General features: G+C 36.8%; 3 protein-coding genes and 1 non-coding gene across 4 annotated transcripts; 1 reads left to right on the forward strand and 3 right to left on the reverse strand.

Moving 5' to 3' along the window:
- Positions 1-1,529: 1,529 nt before the first annotated feature.
- Positions 1,530-2,781, reverse strand: LOC114761625 (F-box protein GID2). The gene has a single exon (XM_028951041.1). It carries the CDS (start codon positions 2,538-2,540, stop codon positions 2,007-2,009), a length of 534 nt encoding a protein of 177 aa, XP_028806874.1. The 5' UTR covers positions 2,541-2,781; the 3' UTR covers positions 1,530-2,006.
- A 1,353-nt stretch (positions 2,782-4,134) lies between these two features.
- On the forward strand, positions 4,135-4,208 carry TRNAI-AAU (transfer RNA isoleucine (anticodon AAU)). The gene has a single exon. It is a non-coding gene; the product is annotated as a tRNA-Ile (tRNA).
- Positions 4,209-8,347: 4,139 nt separating this feature from the next.
- LOC114761691 (MFP1 attachment factor 1-like) lies at positions 8,348-10,107 on the reverse strand. The gene has a single exon (XM_028951115.1). It carries the CDS (start codon positions 10,023-10,025, stop codon positions 9,621-9,623), a length of 405 nt encoding a protein of 134 aa, XP_028806948.1. The 5' UTR covers positions 10,026-10,107; the 3' UTR covers positions 8,348-9,620.
- An 868-nt stretch (positions 10,108-10,975) lies between these two features.
- Positions 10,976-14,313, reverse strand: LOC114761655 (isoflavone 2'-hydroxylase-like). The gene is made up of 2 exons (XM_028951070.1): positions 13,332-14,313; positions 10,976-11,769 (listed from the first exon to the last, which is right to left on the reverse strand). Exons 1-2 carry the CDS (start codon positions 14,250-14,252, stop codon positions 11,152-11,154), a joined length of 1,539 nt encoding a protein of 512 aa, XP_028806903.1. The 5' UTR covers positions 14,253-14,313; the 3' UTR covers positions 10,976-11,151.
- Positions 14,314-23,086: the final 8,773 nt, after the last annotated feature.

Here is a 23,086-nt window from a genome sequence, read left to right on the forward strand (position 1 = left end):
TAATTACATAAAAGAGAAATTTTATAATATATTTTAATGTGAAGAAATAAAATTGTTAATAATGTATTTTTACTAACATAATTAATAATATATAAGATAATATAATTAATAAACAATTAATATGTGTATATATATTTGATTTTCTCGGTCGAACAATCTAATCTAGGCGGAAAGGAAAAATGATAACATTTGCTAACAAAGCCATGAAAACAAACGATATTACTATTTTTTTTTGGGTCAAAGGGAAAACTAAATGATATTATATTTAGAAAATTGGTTCAGCTTCATTAGCGTTCCAGCAAGAAACAAAAGTCCCAGAGTCCAAGCAATGGCAGGATCAAAGGCGTCGACAGGCGAACAGGCGTGAAACAATTCTTGTGGGTATTTTTGTCAAATAAATGATTGGCAGCTTCTGACACTCCTAATAATCACTCACATGACTCATTTTCAAGCCCAGAAAAATTCTCACTTTTCGATAAACTATGGTTTCACTAGTTAAAACCAAGGTTTTCCCTCAAACCAAGGTTTTGATAAAAATGAGGCTGTTTGGTTATCACTTGGTCCAAACCATAGTTTTGACTCCCAAACTATGGTCTTGAGTGATATCCAAACAGGCCTTAAATGTGATGTGTTCAGAGGTGTTTCTATCATTTTCTTTGGCTAATAAAGATGCATCCTTAACTGTCTCAAAGGAATTGTCCGCTCTATTTAGCACTCAAAAAGAAGTTAAACATGATTGTTGGATAACCAGTGTATGATCCTCATGGGTTTTCCTCCGCACATTCTGAGTAAAATTCTCCCAAGGTGGTCACCTTTCTCACTCCTGAGCGAATTGAAGAGGGCGATGCGTTTTTATCATAATTAAATAAGAATGACTAATGTCAGCATCAATATCAATATTAAAATAGCAAAGGCCAGTTATTGCAGAGTAGGCGAATGAACAAATCATCATGGATCGCACCGGCTCACTGCCCGCCAATGGATCTCTCTGCTCCTCTTCACATCCTCCTATGTTTGGACCTAGTGCCTGTTAATTTTCTCTACTCTCGATGCCAACGTGTTTAGAGTGAGTTTCTATCGCCGACGGCGTCCCAGTGATTGATTCATATGCATGGAAATTTCTGGCTTTTTGTTCATTTATTTTCAAAAGAATGCGTTCCCTAAAAACATGGTTTGCAATTGATTTGGGATGTTATTGTACAGTCCAGCCTCAAATATCTGTGTCATGCTCTCCAATAGGAGTTACTGTTAGCCAATAAAATTCGCTGCATCAAACTATTTCCGCCTAAGGGAAAGTTCGCATGTGAGAGTAGACTTAATTAAGCGGATGTCAAAAAAGCTAAATTTAACTTGGATAGAAATAGTATAATTCTGCCATAAATCCCAATGACAAGTCATTATTCATGAGTTTATCTTTCCAAATCACGTTGCTACCAGCTTTCATTGTCGTCACATCCCCTTAATAGTTTTCAAAAAATGGATATTGATGGAAAACCAAATTAAGAGGCGAAGGAGAGCAGAAAAAGGGGAAAATGAAAACAGAGACAAACATGGTATTCGTCCAAAACAGACAATTCCTGCTGGCAAGTCCCATGACCAGAGTGTCTCAGTGTATCAAAAGAGGAATAAGGAATAATAATTTGCCTAATGCCACGGCTATGGAATACCGATCGCATTCGAGCCTTCTGAGCATTCGGTTCCAGAGCAAGGTCTTGGCTGCTGGAGTATGAAGCCCATTCCTTGCTAATTTTCTTATGGCAAACCATATAAATCAATCAATTAAATCCGCAGAAATCATAATTCAATCTTTGGATTTATCAAATATTATAATACATCTCATTCAACGATTCCTTCCGAATTTACCCAACAGACAGTTCATTCTTCGTCAATAAAACAACAGATCTAGTATCTGAAATCCAAAACCTGCACAAGAATAACTCCAAAGCCGAAATCTCACAGGCGGGTGAAGATAGAAATAAGAGGAATCAGAAGTAGGTGCGAAAAATTTATCTGCTTCTGTTATTGAAATTCATTTTCTCGTAATAGCGAATAGAGAGGAGCGACAGGGAGAGATGAACCTCGTCTTTCCCTAAGCGAGGGGACGGTTTGGAGCGCATCATCGGCTGGAACGCAGGCCAAGACGCCGACGACGAGGAGGAGGAGGCCGACGCGGATGCAGAAGAGGATTGGGGCTTGGAGAGACGCCAGAGGAAGAGCGCGTGGAGACGACGGAAGCCGCCGAGGGCAAGTACGACGGATCGCAGCTGCTGCTCACCACAGCCGGTGTTAGCCCACTGCTTGGTGCAGATCAGCTCCCAAAGCCGCTCATCCTGCGCCGTCTTGTGCCACTGCTTGCTCACGCAGGCCGCCATCGCCAGCGTCCTCGCGTCCACGTGCTTCAACACCTCGAACAGCAGATTATCGTCGAAATACAGGGGGCCACTAGGGTTCCCTGAAGCCCAATCGTCACCCTGCTCATCCACACTCACCAGCTTCAGCTTTTTCATCTTCTCATCGTCGCCGGCATGTGGACGCTTCATCTCTGAGCCTGAATGAACTTGAAAAAAAAGAAAGAAAAGAAAAAGAAATTCCTCCCCCAATCCTGCAACAGAAATAATAATAAAAAAGTCTACAGGCAGCTTACCAGGTCAAACTGTAATGAGAGGAGATGATATATAAGGTAATTTAGACAAGTAATGGAGAAGTGAAGGATTGAACAAAAAAAGTTGCAGGAGGGGGGAAGAAGGAAGGAGGGTGATAATGGGGGGTGTGAGGGAGGGGTTGGAGAGAAAAGATAATGGAGGGGCACGAGAGGAGTGAGGGTCAAGATTAGAAGATGCACCTGCTCTCGATGGTTTTTCGAAGACGACATTATGAGAAACGAATGCGCTTCGATTCTTTTCAGTGATTGACGATTTTGTCCTGGCCCCTTCTTGGCTTCACCTTCTCCCTCCATTTTTTTTTTTTTAATAGAAAAATGATCTCATTTTTCTTGCCTTTATCTTCCACCGTCGTCACATCCTTCTTGTTAACTACTTCATCAAAGATCAAATTGGCTGTTTCACTTTCAGTATCCCCACAAGTGACGCATTACTACTATTTAACAAGCACCCATTTCCCACCATGTATACCCATGACCCAGCACTATTGTATTCTTGAGCTCCCATTTTCAATGGATTTCTTATTCTTCCTGCTTATAAAACATCCTGAAGAAAAAAAAAAATTAAACATGATTCAGATTATATTCCGTGTACAGATTTTCTTTGCTTTGGCCTTCTTTGGCGTTTTGGTTTTTATTTCAAATTTTCTGTTGAACCTTTCTCTTATTCAGTAACAGTGATTTTTTTTTTAAAAAAAAGAATCAAAATTGAGGGGGAAAGAAGAGGGAGGTAATAGATAATCCTGACTTGAATAAAGACGCGTTTGGCTTGGGAATTGGAAATGGGGGTGAAGCGCATTAAGGAGAAGTGGATCTTTTAATTGAGATTGCGTGGGGGGCTGTCGTGTTCACTCCACACTGGACACGCCGCTCCTCGGACAAGCCTTCCACTTCATCTCTGGATGTCTTTCCATTTTGATTCTTTTGTCTTGTGTTCCTCTCTATGTCACCACCACTCGTTTCCCAACCCCCTCTTTTGCAGATATCTTATGCCCCATATGTATGAATACTCCCTCCTTGGGTCTTATTTCTTAAATAAATAAATATGATATAGTTACATAGTGCATGAATTACTAATTATATTATCCGTCCCCTACTTTTAAAGAGTAAGTATTCTTAGAACAGTTTAATTCGCCCAAAAATAGAATAACTTACTTTTTTTTTTTTGGCATCAGAATAACTTACATTAATTTATCACTTTTATGAGCATTCATGATATGCCATTTCTTCTCTAGCCAGCATAATATGCATGTTTTTAACAATAAACCATTAATAGTCTTCCTCTTTCAGATTCCTTGTTCCCCGTTTATTTTCCGCAAAGAAATTTTATGCTTTAGCCCAACATCTAGATTCTACTGGATCCACCCACCGGCAATGAATTTATAAACGGTCCAAAGAGAATGTTCGAAGGGAGGTGCTAGTGTTGTCCTAAAATCATTAGGTTATAAAAGACATTGTCAGCCCAGCGTCAACCTGGCCTATTAGCTCAGCTGGTTAGAGCGTCGTGCTAATAACGCGAAGGTCGCAGGTTCGAGACCTGCATGGGCCAAATTATATTTTTGCTACGGCATCCTGCAATGTGCAATCTGCTTCCGAGAATTTAATTTTCAACGAAAATATTACCGGGAGGATCTGCTCCTTTGGGCTCGTCTTTTGGGGGCCCATTTGTTTTCTTTCCATGATTTTGTCCGTTTACAGTATTTATCTCATCATTTGTTATCTTCATTTTTTACCAAACAAATATTTTCTTCATTTAATAATTTTGTCAGAGATCACACTAATGACCCAACAAAATATAAAATAGAGAATTAAGCAATCATATTCCAAATTTTTTATATTAAAAAATCATTTTCCGACGAAAATGTCATCCGGTGTAAGTTCAAACCTTCTATTCAGCTGCTATTTTTTTTCTTTTTAACACGACCTTTGAATCTCTACCTCCATTTCAAACATTTCAAAAAGAAGGAGATGACACATCTATGGGCTTTTCCATTATGCATATTTACAAAACGCTATACACAGACAACAAAGTTTGGATCTTTGCACTAAAAGCAAAACAAAATTTGTGTCTGGAACAGTAAAATAAAGGAATCAAATGGGATGGGTGCTGCACAAATTAATAGATGTCGTATTCGAGACACAGCGCATGATCTAATAATCAGTTATCAAATTCAATTGAAAAATTCCCGAGAATTGTTAAATTAATTATACTTGAATATTTATGTCAGAAACTCTCATATCTCTGATATCAATCTTTTTCTTGTCTTCTTTTTTTCAATTTTGTTGCGTTATAGATATACAAATGCGACTGCGGAAGCATGAGTTCAATATTATATTTCTGGGAAACTAATTAATCACTTGCTCACTGAGAATGAAGAAATCAATAATGGAAGAAATAGAGCCAACGTGAAGAGAACGCTGCGCAAAATTCAGAAGCCATACATATCCTATTACTCATATATACATGATCAGGTAAAGTTGATTGATTGATTTATGCATCAGTCACTGATCACACATATCCTTGAAAGCAAACTGTGAAAAATAAAAATCACTGCAAGGTCCAAAGAAGCCGTTCTTTTTTGGTCTGAACTCAGAATGCTGCTTAATTGCATAACAGTTGTGCAGAATCATAATGGTGAAATTTGATGGTGGCCTGATGAAGCGAAGAGCCAAAAGGAAAAGACGTGCGCGCGCGCGTAGAGGATAATTGTAATGGAGGTGAATATAATGCAAAAGGCAGGAGGCAAGAGGCAAGAAGTAGAATTAAGAAACAATTTGGTGGCCCTTTCCTCCTCGACTGGGACCAGAGTATGCTTGAACCGTCTTGAAGCGGGTGACGGGTCTGGAGCCATGGGCTTGCCCTGAAAAGCAGCTTAACAAGAAAAGCATCATCAGAATCAGAGTGCTCAACAAGATCCGGCCACCTGCATGTTTCATGGCTCTTCTCTTCATCACTACTTCGCAGGTCATTAGAATGCGTTTAATAATAGTAAGATTGGGGTTGAGGGCCAAGGTTGTGCTCTTTGGCAATGTCGACTTAATTCCTTCCCTTCTTGTGGGACGAAACTATATTGCCAAGCAAGGGAAGCTGCGGTGTTGACTTTTTCAGGTCTCGTGTGAGATAATATATAGGGGATAAGACAAATTGAGAGGTTATGATTCGCCACTTGGATTAGGTAAGACTTGAGGATTTCCTGAGTTCCTATTGTAGACGCCAACCACAATGATAAACAACATTTTCCCTCTTGTAATTCCAATCTGTATTCTCAGTTCCATCATTAAAATATCATTACGGAGCATCGGAAAACCTCTTCTAATCCAAATTTTGTTCTGCTTTCACGCATCAAATTAAGGTCTGTGGTCTGAAATGAAACAAGACAGAGAAATACGACATTCTATTGTTTAAGCAGTGGAAGACACCAAGGATCGCCTACCCCACCAAACAATTCATCTCCCAGAAAGTCTGAGTTAATTTTAATATTCTTGTAACTTGAATATGGCATATTATCATTAATTGATATATATTATCATGTGATCAGAATGACATCTGATTTTCTGTTTTAGTTGAAACTTCTCCATCTATCAGAACAAAAAGGATGGAAATATTATTTATTTTCCGACTAAAATTATTTTTTTTTCCAAATATAAGATATTCTCAAGAAGACGAGGATCATGAGAATGTTATATGTTAAGGAATTCCATATTTAAATAAATAATAATCAATAATATTAATATATAATGTCGTAGTTGACATTATATACCGTGTAACACACAGAAAATTGTTGATAAAACGAAGTTCGAATTGTTGAGTTGAGAAATGGTCAAGAAAAAAAATAGTTGAGTTGAGGATGCATTACATGGGGGCTCTCAAAGGACACCGATTGACCATATCAACCATAGATATAATACAAGCAAGTACACTTTGGTATGATGCTTGGCATTGGGTCACGTGGATTTATATCCTAGTTCCCGGTAATCCGATCACCTCGTGACCCTGGTGCCATGGAAATTCAAGTTAAACAATCATATATAGCTGGATTAAACATATATAAAAATGATACTTGCATTAAATTGCTAACACATCGATTCCTTAGATTGGTTACGTGATAATCTCAACTCTCATCTCATTGGAAGATTCTGCAAATCTAATTAGCATTAAGTAATCCGGCTTCCAATTGTAATTATAACTAGTTTCACATTGTGAAACCTCGATTATGCCTATACGACGAAGGCCATATGGATTGCCGTACTATCAAAATTTGCATGAACCCCTTCTTTACACACATTGATCTTTGAAAAACTTGAAAAACAAAATGGAATTAACGTTTCCATATCCCTTCTCTTCGACAGGAGGTATCATGAGTAATTGTGGCTGACGGCTATAATGTTGCCGTCTTATGTTGTTTCTACCAAGACCACCTCCACCACTCTCCGTTCGGTGCTACGCTCCTTGGCAACGAGTCCCTTTTATTTATCTTCCATCTCTTCTTAGGCTTATGGTTGTTGTTGTGTTATAGGGTTGTTCTTCCTCTCACGAATGGACATTATCGTATGTTATGAATAGAGTCTTGCAAATGCATGATCCCATTTCTATAATTGAAGATCGTAAATGGTTTTGTGGCTCCTTCGGCTCCTTCCTTTAGATACAGCTCTTGTATCTCTGTGCGCAACGTTAAACTGAGGAAAAAGTTGTGAAAGTAACATCTGATTTTTGCTGCATCCCCCCGAACTTGGAGGGATTGCCTTTCCTAGGTAGTGTGGTGTCAACTCCTATAGGAGTATTGCATTGTGCATCTGACGCTGTGCTGAAGATTATTAAGAGGAAGACGATAAATAACTAATAATAATTCTATCAAACGTGTTTATCAAAGGATAAATGAAACATCTCAAGAACATATGAAAGGGTGCTGGATTTCTCGCATTTGATGGCATTCAACATCAGAAGATTGATCCCGATGATGTATGCTGAGAAACTATTTCGGGAAGATTAGGTCGCAGATGAATGCAAAAGGCATACTGAGATTCCGTTCCTGCAAAACTAAACTACTAGAATTTGGGATTTACCCAAGAGAGGAAGTACAGAATTCAATGTTGATGGATCATTTAACAAAGACATAAACATTGCTAAAATTGAGATTATTGACGGGTCAAGTTATCCCCGGGGGGGGGGGAGATTGCCGCATTTTCAGCCTTGAGGTCAGAAATAATAGCACATTGAATACTGTACGCTACTTCAATACAGATAATATATTCTTCATTACCATTCTGATATGACCTTTGGTCATGAGAAAGTACAAATTAAAATCTACAAGAGAATACCTAGGGAAGGTAAAACGCTGTCAGAAGCAATGGGTATAAAATCCACAAGCAGCAGACCGATTACAGCCCAAAAGATTGTAGGGAAGTAAAATGCCTCCATTAAATCATACCATCCAACGCTAAATGAGCAAAATTTAACGAAAATGTCCTCAATTAATTACTAGTCAGGCTAAAGGAAAACTTAATACACACATCAGTGGTACGTGCTTGAATGTCACTCAGATCATGGTCGACGCACTGGAAAGTGGTAGCTTAAATGCTGAGCAGAACATTATTTCCTATACAATCGTGAGTCACAATTGCTGGCAGTATCACAAGGCAGATACAAACAAGTCTACACGTGTTTAAAATCAACAGAAAATTATTATAAAAAAAATGATAAGAACTCTGAACAGCGTAAACCACAAACAAGGTAAATGAAGTGTGCAAATGTTAGTCTAAGGTTTCAACGCGAGGCATAGATAAACTAAAGAAGTTGCAGCTATATGACTTATATATCTTTTAGAGTAAAAGAAACTTTTATCCATATAAGTCAACCTACCTTTAGGATGTGAAAATAAACAGGTAAAAAATATTGTCAGACGGAACTTTGTTTGGGTGACATATAAAAAACATTATAGCCGACCATTTAGATAATAGATATAGTCGCGGTTACGAAGTAATCACCCATCAACTTTTAAGTGCCTGAAGAACACTATGAACCCCATTCTTGATAGACAGCTAGTGCGGACTCAAGATCCCCTTAAGCTCAACAACAGCATAATGTATCAAACTAAACAAGCAGAAGCGATACAACAATTTACATCTTGAAGCATGAACCATTCTACAGAAATAGATCAAATTGATAAGAGTATTGCATATGTACAAGGCTCAATATGTGAGGTCGAGTTCATAACCTAGAGACTGTGAGTGATCTGCAGTTATAAGCTATTATATAAGAAGCCTCTTGGGCGTACAGAAGGCATTTGAGAAGGAAATCTATTTTCTCTACCATAAATTGTTCTTAGATATTTGGCGTCACTTGAAAAAAGAATAGAAAATGCAATAAACATTCGAACTATCATTGATTTGTAAAACATCACAGCCTGCTAATACATACGGTGGTTTGCAAAACATAATTGGATGGAATGCAGCGAGAGTCACAAAACACACACACGACCATAATAGAGGTAAGGTAATGAATATTCCCTTTACGCAAATTTGCCAGACTGACCTGAGTGTTGAAATTAAACAGAAGCATATTTTAATACTTTCTTTTCAATTTGAAATTCAGAAAGATTTTTTAGAATGTCAACATTTCAGAGTAAGTTTCATCACTCGATGCTCATCTCCTCAATTTCACTTTTTTTAGTTTGATGGATTGGAGAAAATTAATTGAAAAAAATCAATCAACTGGCTAAAGAAAATCTAGCGAGGAATTCAAAGACAAAAGCACGACATAGAGAATCAATGATTGAAGCAGCAATGGCAGGCTGCGTACACGAAAATTATGTCAATCATAAGGGAAGCAAATCGAGACAATGGGAAATGTAAGGATGTTCACAGAAAGACTCCAGAACAAAGATTGCCAACACAGACAATCAGGCTCAAACCCTCAATGCCAGCAGACACGACAGCCTGAGAACACATGGAACATCAAACCTCATAAGGATGGAGACTGAGACTTAGACTCAGTAGCAGAGACGCCCGGCATGGCAGAGTCGGGCGTCTTGGTGGCGTCATTATCTAGAGCAGCTGTGGCCTTGACAGTGTCAAGCATGAGCCTGCTGATCTCCTTAGAGTAGAGCTGAATAATCTCGATACCGTAATCGTCGAGAGAGGCAGAAGCAGCAGCGGTGGAGAAAGCCTCGTCCTCAATTCGGCGGGCAGCAGCAGAGGCGTCTTCGGGGGACAAAGTACCGTACCTCTTGGAGAGGACGGAGGGCGTAGAAAGGGTCTCGATTAAGCGATGAATGACGGCATCGCGGGTGCGCTGGGTGGGGGGCCATACGCTGAAAGAGATGGATTGGGAACACAAGGTTTGGTTGAGCGGAGACTGAGCTTCCATGGGCGGAGGAGCAGAGCCCTAGACCGATGTGGTTGCGGTTGTGATTTCCGGGTCGGACATTATGAGAAACACCACCAATGGCTTTTGTCTCATTTGCACCGCGAGCGGCAGATCCGGATTTCGTCCGTAGAGTTAAGGGTCGGTTTGGATTGATAGTATAAATGCCCCGACTCCGAGAAGATAAAATAAAGTTGCGCCCTTTGCTTTTTTAAACTTTAGCGCCAATTCATAATCGGACTACATAATTACACATACTAACTAAGTTGCGTGTGAATAGCACAACAGGATTTCCTTTTTAGTTTTTACCATCCAAGGGAACAATGCTCTATTAGTCTATTTACTATCACTTGAGTTCTGTGAATTGAACTATTGACTATATATGCTTCTCTGGCTCTATTTATAAGGAAGAGAGAAGGTATCTTTTGGTTTTATTTATATGACTAAAAGAAATTTTTTATATTGATGTGCAATTTTACTTTTTATTTATTATTGTATTGACTTTGTTTACATGAAGTATAATATACTCCCTCCATCTTTTTTTATAAGCAACATTGAAGCTTATTATGTAGATTAAAATATTAGTTAAAATTAGTTAAAGACAACAAATATATAGAAATTAGAGTTTTTTTCCACTAAAATTCTCTTATTTATGGGGACGAGAGAATATGAAAATTATTATAATAAAAAAATTATGGAAGAGAGAGAATGCGTGATGGAAAGATGATGGTTTGAAAAATAAGATAATAAATATATTGAGTACTAAAATAAGTAATTAATGAGAGCAAAACAAGAAATTCACTACAAAAATTTAAAACAACTTAGAGATGATAGTTGTTGCTTATAAAATGAGATGAATGGAGTATTAAACAGGGATAAAATTAGAAAGTTGTTGAATTTTATATGAGAGTTAATAAAATTTAAGATTTTTTTATTTGTCTGAAACATATTGGAGGTGACTTATAAATATAGCCAAAAGAGTATTATTCATAAAACGAGGACTTTTGCATGTATCGCGCATGAAAGAAATTGCGTGTGAATCCAAAATTCATCTAACTATGAAGTAGCGGCATGATAAAGCGGTACTGTTTATTCTCTAGCTATGAACACGCAGGTTCTCATATAATCTTCACAAGCTGGAGAGAAGGGGCAGCATCTCTTGGCGTGGCCGTATGAGTGCAACCAGAGGCTCAAGTCTGGGGAGTGTAAGACCATCTCCCTCCATCATGTTGATCTCCTGATCCCCAATCCTCTTCCACTCAAACACCTGAACCAGCAATCCAATAGTCAAGGCCATGATTCTCTTGGCCAGATTAGCCCCAGGGCACTGCCTCCTTCCAGCACCAAATGGAATCAGGTTATAGCCCTCAGAGCCTTGCCCATTCTCGAACCTCTCTGGCATAAACTTAGTGGCATCCTTCCAGTGTTTTGGATCCTTGTGCAGCACCCACAAGTTGACCATCAACATTGTCCCTTTGGGGACGTGGTAACCACTGATCGTACTGTCCTCTGAGTTCATGTGGGGCACTCCGAGAGCTCCGGCGGGATATATGCGCAGAGTTTCTAACACTACGTTCTGCAGATATGTGAGCTTGGGTATGTCTGATTCATTCATGAATCGCTCTTTTCCAACGTGAGTGTCTATCTCCGTCTTCAACTTTTCCATTACCTCTGGATGGTTCAGCAGAACTGCAAGTGCCCATTCCATGGTCGATGCTGAAGTTTCCGTCCCCGCCGCTACCACTGCCTGCATTTTCACCATAATTGATCATACCGTTTCCATCGATCAAATGAGAGTTTTAACTAATTTCGTCCCTTGACGATCACATGCAGGATGCAGCACATCAGAGTTAATCACAGAAGCTTGCTTTAAGCTTGCATATTAATTAATACTATAAAAGTAAATAGCTGGGGTGCTGCCCTCTTAAAATTGATTGCGTATTAACAGTTGACCGAATTGGTTAAACATAAACAGGTAGTTTAACATTTGAACCAATGAAAAGGAGTTCTCTCATTTAAATGAGATTAATTCATCGATCTCTACACGGCGTAAATAAAAAAACTATTATTTTACTATAGTCTGTACATATCTGTTTATTAATTATTGTAAAAGCAGCATTTATCGACGAATGATTCGGTCTTGACATTGAAACTATTGAATTACGACTAGATTACTTCCTCAATTTATTAAGAGAAAATTATAATTAGATCCCATTCAGGGGAATTAAATACAAAAAAATATCTTAAAATCATCAAATTATTTTGAAGTCTCAAGAAACCTCATTGCAATAAATTTTATTTGTTTAATTATCAAATTGTCATTTTATTTAAAACTTTGTGTTTGACTGAAGGAGTAGTCGTTGATAACTTAAAGTGTAAGGATTGACAACTATCACAGCAGATATTGATAACACATTTTCTTAACATATTACAAAATGTAATGCATAAGCTGTCAATATTTGCCACGACAGTTGTCAATCTTTACATAAATTATCAACGACTACTCTTTCAGTTGTCAATACAAATTTAAAAAAAAATAAAAACAATTTAGTAATTAAACAAATAAATTTTGTTGCAATAAGATCCTTTAGAACTTCAAAATAATTTAATAATTATAGAAGACTTTTTTGTATTTAATTTTCTTAGGTGGGATTGTGTTGCAATTTTCCCATTTATTAACAGAATTAACTTTTCAAACACTGATGAAATAAATGATATAGACACACACAGAGGAAATCCTCCCATCAATATATATAGTTGATCCGATCAAACTAGTGTAGTCGATCGGTATATCTAATAAACCACACTAAGCACAAAAAGGGTAGCTCTCATTTTTAACAGAAATTACTACCACATCTGATCCTTAATATAAGAACTAGTTGATTAATTTGAATATATTAAGAAAATTTGTTAAATGAGTTGTTTGTAATTGTATGTGTTCCCTAGAATTTCTTTGTTAATCATGCATGTTAACTAGAATTACTATTTGATAAAATTTTTAACATATATAACTATTATAAAAAATATTTTAAAAAAGATGGATGCATATGAGAGATAAAATGAATTGGGGTCTTGTATTTATATTTAGAACCAAATTAAAAATTAAACTAACTCTTATATTAAGAAAATGATAAGATGACCCAAAGAAACTCGTGCATGGATAGCAATATTTTTCAAGAAAAAGTGTCGTGTAGCATACTAAAAAGGAAAGGCTCAACCAAAGGCTTTCTTCTTGGCAATTTAATTCGTTAATTAATTTCGGCGATATATTAGGGAATGAAGTATCTAGCCCAGTGATTAATTTCTTACCGCTGCAATTCCTTTGATGTTTGTGTCGGAGTAGAACACCGGATCCGTTTTTTGGAGAGACAACATGACTTCAATCAAGGTCATGGTCTTTTTCTCCTGGTTGGCGCCAATGTTGCTGCTGGAGCTTCGTTTTCTCCTGTGCTCGTCAAGCAGGTTCTGAAGAAAACTGTCCTGCTTCTTCATCACTCGCTTCATCCTTCTTTGCACCCCAAAGAGGTCGAGCCGTCGTAGTATTGGGAAAAGGTCATCCACAGCGGGATTAAGAAGTTCGAAAATTTCGCCCATCATATTCTTAAAATCCGTCGCTTCCTTCGACACCACGTCCGTCCCATAATACCTCTTCCCTGAGATCATCCTCAACGTCACATCGAAAATAAGGTCCACGAATCTGTGTCTGAGTTCCACTTTCATCCAGCTTCGTCCTGACTTTCCGAACAGTTGCTTTACCAGAAGCAGGACTTCATCCATCCTCACGTCGCTTAACATGGAGAGTCTGCTCACAGAGAAAAGTTCCTGATTTATTAGCCGCCGGAGGCCTCTCCAGTGATCGCCATAAGGGGCGAATCCCACGGTCTTGTAGTCGTAATTGAGGTGTTTCCCGGCAAGTGTGGCAGGGCGGTTGGCGAAAACGATGTCGTTCTTGGTGAAGCATTCTTCCACGGCCGATGGCGAAGAGACCACCAGAACTTTGAGAGAGCCGAAGCGAAGGAACATGACGGGGCCGTATTTCTCACTGAGTTTCTGAAGAGTTCGGTGAATGGGTGGCTTCATGAGATGAAGATGGCCGATGACAGGCAAGCCGGGCGGGCCAGGTGGAAGGCTTTTCCGTTTCCCATCTCGCCTGAGTATCAGAGTGGATATACAAATCAAGATGAAGACGCACGAAGCTGGAACAAACCATTGAGGAAGTTCCATCACCATTTTCGCCGGAGGGGGGTTTCAAATTGGAGCGAGGAGGTACGATTTAACTTGCCTTGCAATGAGGATGTGTGTGTATGACAAGGCGTTGATGGTGGAATGGAATGGCCTCTAAACCGTGCGGATATATATACACACACACACATGTGTATGTACATGGACATGAGTGATGCAAGAGAGAGAGTATACTGGGAGCGGCATTTACTCTTTAAATTTTTAATTCTGTAGACGGTTGATTAAGGGTGTGCCTGTCGTCATTTAATTTGAAGGGTTTGGCCCAGGTCTGCCATCTGCAACTTGATCCGAGAGGGAATGAAAATAACGATGACTTTTCTCTTTTGGTCAGATAACATTATATATACCATTGTGTTTATGCCCGTCTAGCAATAGCAAATATTCAGTTAAAAGTAGTTGTGGAAGTTAATTTTGTTCATAAGGCCGGTTTCTTTATGACGTTGACTTCAGCCCTCTTGGTTTTTCTTCTTTAGGTGAATGAGTACGTTTTAATATGAATTTAAAGCTCAAGAGATGATGTGGACATAAATGTAATTCTGTCCGTGCCTCATCACTTGAAAATTCAGAACTTTTACTTTTTTTCACTCAGTCTCATTTTTGGTGCATCATTCATTCTTATGTTTTGAAAACATGTATTAGAGAAATGGCAGTTGGACTTTCCTCCATTTGCTTTCTTTTCGCTCTTCTTCTTCTACACACGAATAGCGTTCAAATAAAAAAAAGCTGTGCTCAATTTATTTAGTTGGAAAATAGCAAGTCGTTATGATCATAATTTACTTTGGACAATAATTGTGAAGTTAATTAACATAGGTGAGGGGTACGGTTTTCCCTTTTTAAAAGCCTCAAATTTAATAATCGATTGTCGTGAATATTACATGTACTTGTTATTAATTTTGTGAGCTCAGTTAGAAGACCAAAGGAAAATATTGCCAGAATGATGGCAGTGAGAAGGGGAATCCCCACATATTAATGAGACTTTACTCGCACATCAATTTTTGGCCCCAAAAAGAAGATTCACATATCAATTCAAGCCGGACACTTAGGCCAAACCCTGATCATTATATTACGGACGAATCACCTTTATGAGTTGTGGGCAAAAGATATCCCAAAAACACACAAGAGTTTGAACATTTTATCTTCGTCAAAAAATAAATAAATAAATAGAAATAAATTTCGTTAATATTTTTACTCTAATAACTTTCTCAGCATATTTTACCATGATTTTATGATACTAAATTTTAAATCACGCTTACAACAAAATACATAAAAACGGGAATTTAACCGGATATTTATTTCAAAAAATCAAACTCAGATTTCAACCGTGTGTTATCTGACGGAATATTAATATACTCTTCTGGTCCTATTTATAGGACAGAGAAATAAGGCATTTTTTTTATCCTATTTATAGGGTACTTAGAGAAATTTTTTGTATAAATGTATAATTTTACCCTTCATTTATTATTGTATTAACTTTGTGTATATAAGGTATAATGCATATTAAATAGGGATAAAGTTAAAAAGTCATTAAATTTTGAATGATAGTTAATAAAGTTTAAAGTTTTTTTTAGTCTGTATGAAATATGCTGAAAATACCTTATAAATAGGATTAAAGGAGTAACTATTTTCTTGCGGGCCAATTTATTATGTAACCCATTGGATATTATATTCCTTTTTGCATTGTTGAATAAAGCGTATTTCGCTGGCAAACAAAACTTACAGTTTATTTCCAGGAAAGAAGAATCCATCTGCATATACCTTCCCCCGAATTCCTTGTTTATAATGTTCTTCAATAATGCATTATTATTTAAATTAACGCCGAATATGAAGCTAATTTGTAAAGCACAGACGTTCATGAAAAATTGGCAAAACTCCTCGAATTAGCAGACTAATCAAACATATAATCACGTACCCGATAAGACCAGGAGGAACTCAAAGTTCGACAATCACTAATGTTTATTACATTTGTAATCAAATAATTTTTTCAGGTATTTTTTGATCAATTCCACGCAAACTTCTCCGCCAATGAATGTATAACAGTAGCTTGTTAAAAACGCCAACATATAGTAATTAATTAATCATCTGGTTTGATTTTTCCCCCAAATTCGTACGTAAAACTATTTTCCTCCCTCGTTACGTATAACGGGGGGTATGAACGTATGAAGCATTTCAGTCAAAATTAATTGCCATACAAATAAGTCTATTATTATTATTCTTTTTTCGTTTTTCTTGATATGCACGCCAACTTGGGCTATATTTTTAAAGCCATTTTCAAGCGAACAGGTCGTACATCCGGATGTATTTCTAGCCTATTAATCATTTAAATATTTTGCAGTCCCTGCAAACATAAAAAAATAATAATGAAATATGAATTTCAATAACAGAGTCTTGTTTGCGACTATCATGTCATGATTTGCTCTGTTTTCTCTTTGCCAAAATCCCACTTCAGGAAAGAAACAAGAATCAAGAGAATAATTATCTGAACGAACAAAATACGATGGGAAAAAAAATAGCACGATGACTTTAATTACGAATGAAATCGAACGTAAAGTATTTTGCGTATATATAATTGTTGACTAGTTGATTGCTTGACCGTTGATATTATTTATGCACATTGGAGAAATCAAATCACACACATGTCACTAAGAAGAAGTCTTGTTTCTTGAAAGTTGAAACAGGAAGTTGAGGAATGCGTTTTCCAGTTTTGAATATGGATCATGTGCCATGATTCTTCCCGAGGGATTGACTTTGTTTATCGCATGAAATTAAATATGCCTTCAATTCCAAAATGACATACGAGGAATGCGTTTTACCATTTTGAACATCCACCACTTGTCATGGATGCGGTCTGGCTTTCTAGAATTCTCGTGCAAAAATGAGCATAATGAGGGTGTTTCAACTGAATTTGTAGATAGCGAGGAGATTTTTATTTTGCTGGTATCAAACGTGTTAAAATTGATTGAGCCTCCGATGATTGCACAAATGGTTGAACAAAATGACAAATAAAAAAGATGAAAATATAACATTCCAAATTAGGCACCTAAGAGTTGAAAATGACAAAGAAGGAAGTGATGCATAATTTGATATTTTGCGAATATAATTAAATTACTAAAATTCTTTTATATCAAAAAGTTTATTAAAAAGTTCTGAATTGGTAATGACAAGTATTGAATAACAAATAACAAAAAATATATTGGCAACGGCAAGTTATTTATTAACAAATTATGAACCAATAATGATAAGTTTGATATTTTCTTTTTTTGAAATATAATACAAGGGCATTTTGGTTATTTAATTATATTTGTAAAATATCAGATCAAGCACCTTTTTTTTTTTGTTATTCTCAACTCTTAGGTGCCTTAATTGGAAAATTATAATTTCATAATTCTTTTTCTAGAATTTTTCCTTATTTTATTTCTAGTTATGTGATCTATATTTTAAATTATCCTCATTAATTTCATAATTTTTTCCTCCTACATTTAATCCTGTTTCTTTGAGGGCGCTTCAGAAAAAAATGATACTAATAATAATGATAATAATAAACTAATTTGTTTCATATTCAAAAATTGATTCCTTTAAGAGTTGAAGTAGATTAAAGGGGATGAAGTAGATTGATTTAATGGTTGTCAAATTATCCCACAGCATTCAACCACGGAATTACTTAATAATGGTTTGAATTAATGAATCTCCACTGACTGTTGAATTTCTTTGTTCTCACTTTGAACGGACATATGAGACGCCTTGCCTGAGTCAGAATAAATATTTATGTGTTGATATGAATCAGAAGATAGAGTTATGAGGCAACACACGGTGTTGACCCCTAATACGCCTTGTGTTGAGAAACTTCCTGTATATACACATATATATAGGCGCGTCTTTCTCAATTCTCATATGCTGCTTCTTACATGTCGTTTCTCTCATAACAAGATTATATATTTTATTGACATGTAATAACTCCCGTATGTATTTTACCCGGTCAGCAAAATATTTTTTAATATAAAACTTAATTAATTTTTTTGACCTTGATAAAACTTAATTAATTAATTTTATATGTTTATTATTATTGTTATTGTCATCATCCTATAAAAACTACGTGTCATGTTGGAAGAAGGAACTCAGCCAGCCCAGCTACTAACTATGAAGGAACTTGCATCGGCAGCTGAAAACAGCAGTTAAAGAGATGGCCGTACAGCTTTACAGGAAGCAAGCAAGCAAGCAAACCATCATAAACCTCGACGAAAAGTTGATCACTTGATTAATGGCGTGTTTGCCCTGGATGCAATAATATGCTTTTGTGTTCACTCTAAGGGGAAACAATTATAATTCTTGTATTAATAATATTACCCTCTTATCTTTAATTGGTCTGGCTAATTTATATTGTATTTATGATGGTGTTAAAACATTATTATGGAGAACCTTTAATTAATATCTTTTTTCTGAAGGCCAAAAACAAAAACAAAAAAGCCTGCGGCTGCGGCAAATGAGATCATTTCCAGATATAAAGACCATGTTGTGAACAGTGGAGGCTTTTCCGGATGGGCATCAAACCGTACATGTTGAACAGTCAAAAGATGGGCTTGCCATGTGTAGGATCAGCCACTGGGCCTATTGGAGCTCTAGCTTCCCACGTCCTTTCATTTTCGACCGTATCCTTCACAAAATAAGGGTGTGTTTGGGTGACACCCCAAACCATGGTTTGGGGTGTCAATCACCCAAACACCCCCTCTAAAAATCAAAACCATGGCTTTGGAAAAAGCAAAATTTTTTTGCTTTTGGAGAAAAAAGGGAGAGTGTGAAAGCCTATATGATATGTATCTTGTTATTTTTTTTATAAACATATTTTTTGATAAACATATTTAATCTTATATTTTATAAATATATATACACATTAATTATTTATTAATTATATTATCTTATGTATTATTAATTATGTTGGTAAAAAATATATTATTAACAATTTTATTCCTTCAAATTAAAATATATCATAAAATCTATTTTTTCTGTAATTATCATATTAACTTCTGTCTTTTTTTTTTAGTAATTTGTATATATAAAAAGTGCTTCTGATAACAACTATCCAAACACTCTCATTTCTCAGAATCACTTTTTTACAAAATCTATTCTTCACAGAATCTATTCTCCCCAGAATCTATTTTCCAGAATCACTTTTCCAAACCATGGTTTGGTTTCATCCAAACACACCCTAAATCCTTTTTCTTTATTTCTGATTTTCTCGACACCAACTTCATTTGATTCTTTGCAGACTGGCGGTTCGCTTCCTCACTTCCCCCGTTGGCCAGCTACTATGTTGATTCGAACTTAAAATTATTAAAAATTGATTAAAAAATTTTAACTCTATTTTTTCAATTTTTTTAATTGAGTTCATTTAAATTATTCCTCCACTCATTTCGTCAAACAAGAACAAGAATCACGAATGGACAGACACAATTACGCAGTCACCAACTTGTCCTTTGTATTAATCTTTTGTTGGATTCTAATGCAAGTGAGAATATATATCAACTCCGGATTCCAAGTCATCCCAGAGGCTGCAAGTTTTCCCTTTTCTTGTTCGTTTTACCGCCCCCACAAAAAAAAAAAAAAGAATTCCTAGTTTCTGAAAAACTAAATAACAACCATTCCTAACACCTGATGATTCACATATTGAGACAAGTCAGATGATCAACGGTCTCCACAACAATGTTTTAAAAGCCGGACCGGAAGTCAAATCGGAAAGATCAACGGGTCATGGTTCAATCGGTCGGACCGTTCGGTCAGACCGGTGACGCAATAATTAATTTAAAAAATATTATATACATATAATTAGTATATATGAAAAATATCAAATTATTAAATAATTTAGAAATGCATTTAAATAATCTAAAATTATAATAAAATCATTGAAAATGGACTAAAACCTTATATATTTAATTTTATGTATGTTTAAAATATTTAATGATATTACAAATTATCAATTCATTCAAATCAAAATATTTTTTTAAAAGATAGATCAAATATCGAAACAAAAAGACTAGCGACTCACGATTTTAACACCACAATATATGAAATTTTCAATGAAATAATACTATATGGTTATAACTAGTCTAAAAATATATTAGGATATTTAAGGGGATCAATTTTTTTATTTTTCTTCTATTTTTTAAAATTTTTTTAGTATTTTTCAGTCAGGCTAAAAAACCGTCCGGTTTTCTGAAAACCGTTCCGGTTCCCGGTCCAACTCCGGTTTCCGGCTTAATAACGGCTCAACTCCGGTCCAATCCGGCTCAACTATGTGAACAGTTTTTTGGTCCAAACCGAGCCGTTAACGAGTCCGGGTGACGGTTCAACCGGTCCGACCGTCCGGTCCGGTCCGGTTCTTTAATCATTGCTCCACAATCAACCAAGCTTCAATAGTTCAATGGGAAACTAAATGACTTGGCATCCGATTGTGATATTCAGCTAGCATTAATCATGGATCATGCGAAATAAAAGCCGAGGACAGCGCCACCAGATGACAACAATAAAGGAGAAAGCTGGCCCATACAGATGGACAGCATATATAATTTAATCACCACAAAGTTTCAAACCTTTATATGTTCAAATTCAATTTACAAATCCAGTATAAACTCTTTCTAGTACAACATAAAATATATGGAAGGGAGGGGGAAAACTCAAAAAGTTGTGATTGATGAAGAAGAAGCAAGCACGGGTGTGATTTCCGAGGAGGAAGCAGCATTCCCCCACAACCTTTAACCACCGTTGACAAAACGCATCAACCTCAAAACCATATTGTACATTGTACACTAACAGTAATTCTTCTCTCCACCATAGCAGCATATATGAATCTCAACAAAACTCTATTTAACCTCTATTCTCGCATTTTCTTTCTCACTAAACACAAGCAGGCCTACAAGCTCGAAGGAAAAGTGCTGAGCTCAACGATTGTGGAGAGGGTCTGATGCATTTGGGACTTTCCTCTTCCGTGACAAGTACAAGTCAAACGGCTTCTTTCCAAGCTGCTTCTCCTTCTGTTTCTGATTCCCTACCATGCTCGTTATTGTGTGGTTGCTCAAGCCTATCCTTGAGGTCTCTTGCTTTTCTGCGCACACTAGGAATGTGAGTAACACAAAAACCATAACCCTCCGAGACCAAGCTAGCAGAGAGAAGTGCATATTGTTTGGCTCTACGAGAGAGGGAGGAAGAGAAAAGGATACTTATAATGGAAATGGAAGGGAAGGTTTGAAAAAGCAAGCACTCGATTGGAGGGGAAAAGCTATTAGGCTTTGTTTGGGCAGTGTAGACGGAAGGAAAAAGGTGATGTAGAGTGATGTTCATTGAGTACACCCTGCAAACAGGGGACACATCTCACGAAGCTCACTTTTTCTGCATTTGCTTTAATATATTCTTTTGTCTTTCACGGGAGCACTTTTTGATTTTTCTGAATTTTTCCCTCCTTCTGCCTTCCAGTCTTCCTAAAATAAGGTTTACCGAACCTCCGTTTCATGGCGCACACATATATTCAGAATCTGGCTCTTCTGCTTTTTATCTAGTATCTTGTCCTGGCGTTGCTTGTCGCCTTCAGGTAAAACAGTCAATTTGCTTATTGTGGCTCCATGTGCTACGCTTCACCAATCCAATTATAGCCGCCTAAAATTGAGCAACTTCTCCGAGTAATTCTGTCTTTATATCTTCCCCTCTCTCTTTCCTAACTGTTTCTCTGTTTCCTTTGGCTAAACGTCTCCGTGTAGAGGCCAAACTGTATGAATAATTGCCCTCTTTATTCTTTCAAGGACATCTGCATGCATTGCTTTAGTCCTATGTTTGCAGTATCTTTTTCCAATAAACAAGTGAGGCAAATGTTTGCTTAAAGCAGACGCCTTTGAGTAGTCAAATCATGCGCGAGACCAATCAAGGAACGATTCAAGCAAATGACCTGGGAGTAAATTACTGAATCCTCAATATCATAACATTAAATCACTACAGGGGCATTCGACATTTTGATTTTCTCGTGTGCTTTCCTTGGCAGGTGCCTGATGTTGTTGTCTTTCCAAGTAAATGCTCTTCATCATTATTTGCTAATAGGAACCACGGCGGGCAGGCCTGGCCAATGACCACTTGTTCTTGCTCGTATGTGTTTCCGTGTTACCTTAATTGCTTTGGTTTGGTCTTCTATGTTCACCACTGCCACGGCAACTTCTTTTATCCAAAAAGTCAATTTTATTAAAGTGTCTATAATTAACTGCCTTTATCTTATTATCTAATTCCCACTTGACCTGCCAATCTCATCACTATGTTTAACTATATCATGGCACGACCCTGTGTTCTTCTATGACTCCGCATAGATTTTTTTTCCTTCCATATCTTCTTCTATTATCTTGGGAGTAAAAGAAAATTACCCCACTATCGCCAGTCCTCGTCCCTCGTTACCGGTAGCAGCATGGCAGGCCAGGTAAGGGCAGCTTTTTTAAGCGTACAATTTTCGGTAAAGCTTAGTTGAATATCGATCAAATCCTTATTCTTGGCAGAATAAAAGTAAAAGTTAAATAAAATGGGAAAAATTAACTGACAATTGACAGTGACGGAAGATGGGCGATTGCTGATATTCTGATTTACTGTTGGCTCTTGATTTAATTAAAAAAAATAGAATTATCGTAAGGAAATTATTTTGATGCTCACACGTTTCTTGGCAGTTACTCAAAATATCAAAAACTGAACACACACACACACAGCCGAACCTATTTGCACTGATGATTTTTTTTTTAAATGACCAGATTTGTGGAATGAACTGGTTAATATAGCTAATACTACTTTTACAGTTGTTTGTTTAC

The sequence above is a fragment of the Neltuma alba genome, unplaced genomic scaffold (genome assembly GCF_004799145.2).
Source record: "Neltuma alba isolate B1F8T4 unplaced genomic scaffold, ASM479914v2 tig00011128_pilon, whole genome shotgun sequence".
Classification (NCBI taxonomy): domain Eukaryota; kingdom Viridiplantae; phylum Streptophyta; class Magnoliopsida; order Fabales; family Fabaceae; genus Neltuma; species Neltuma alba.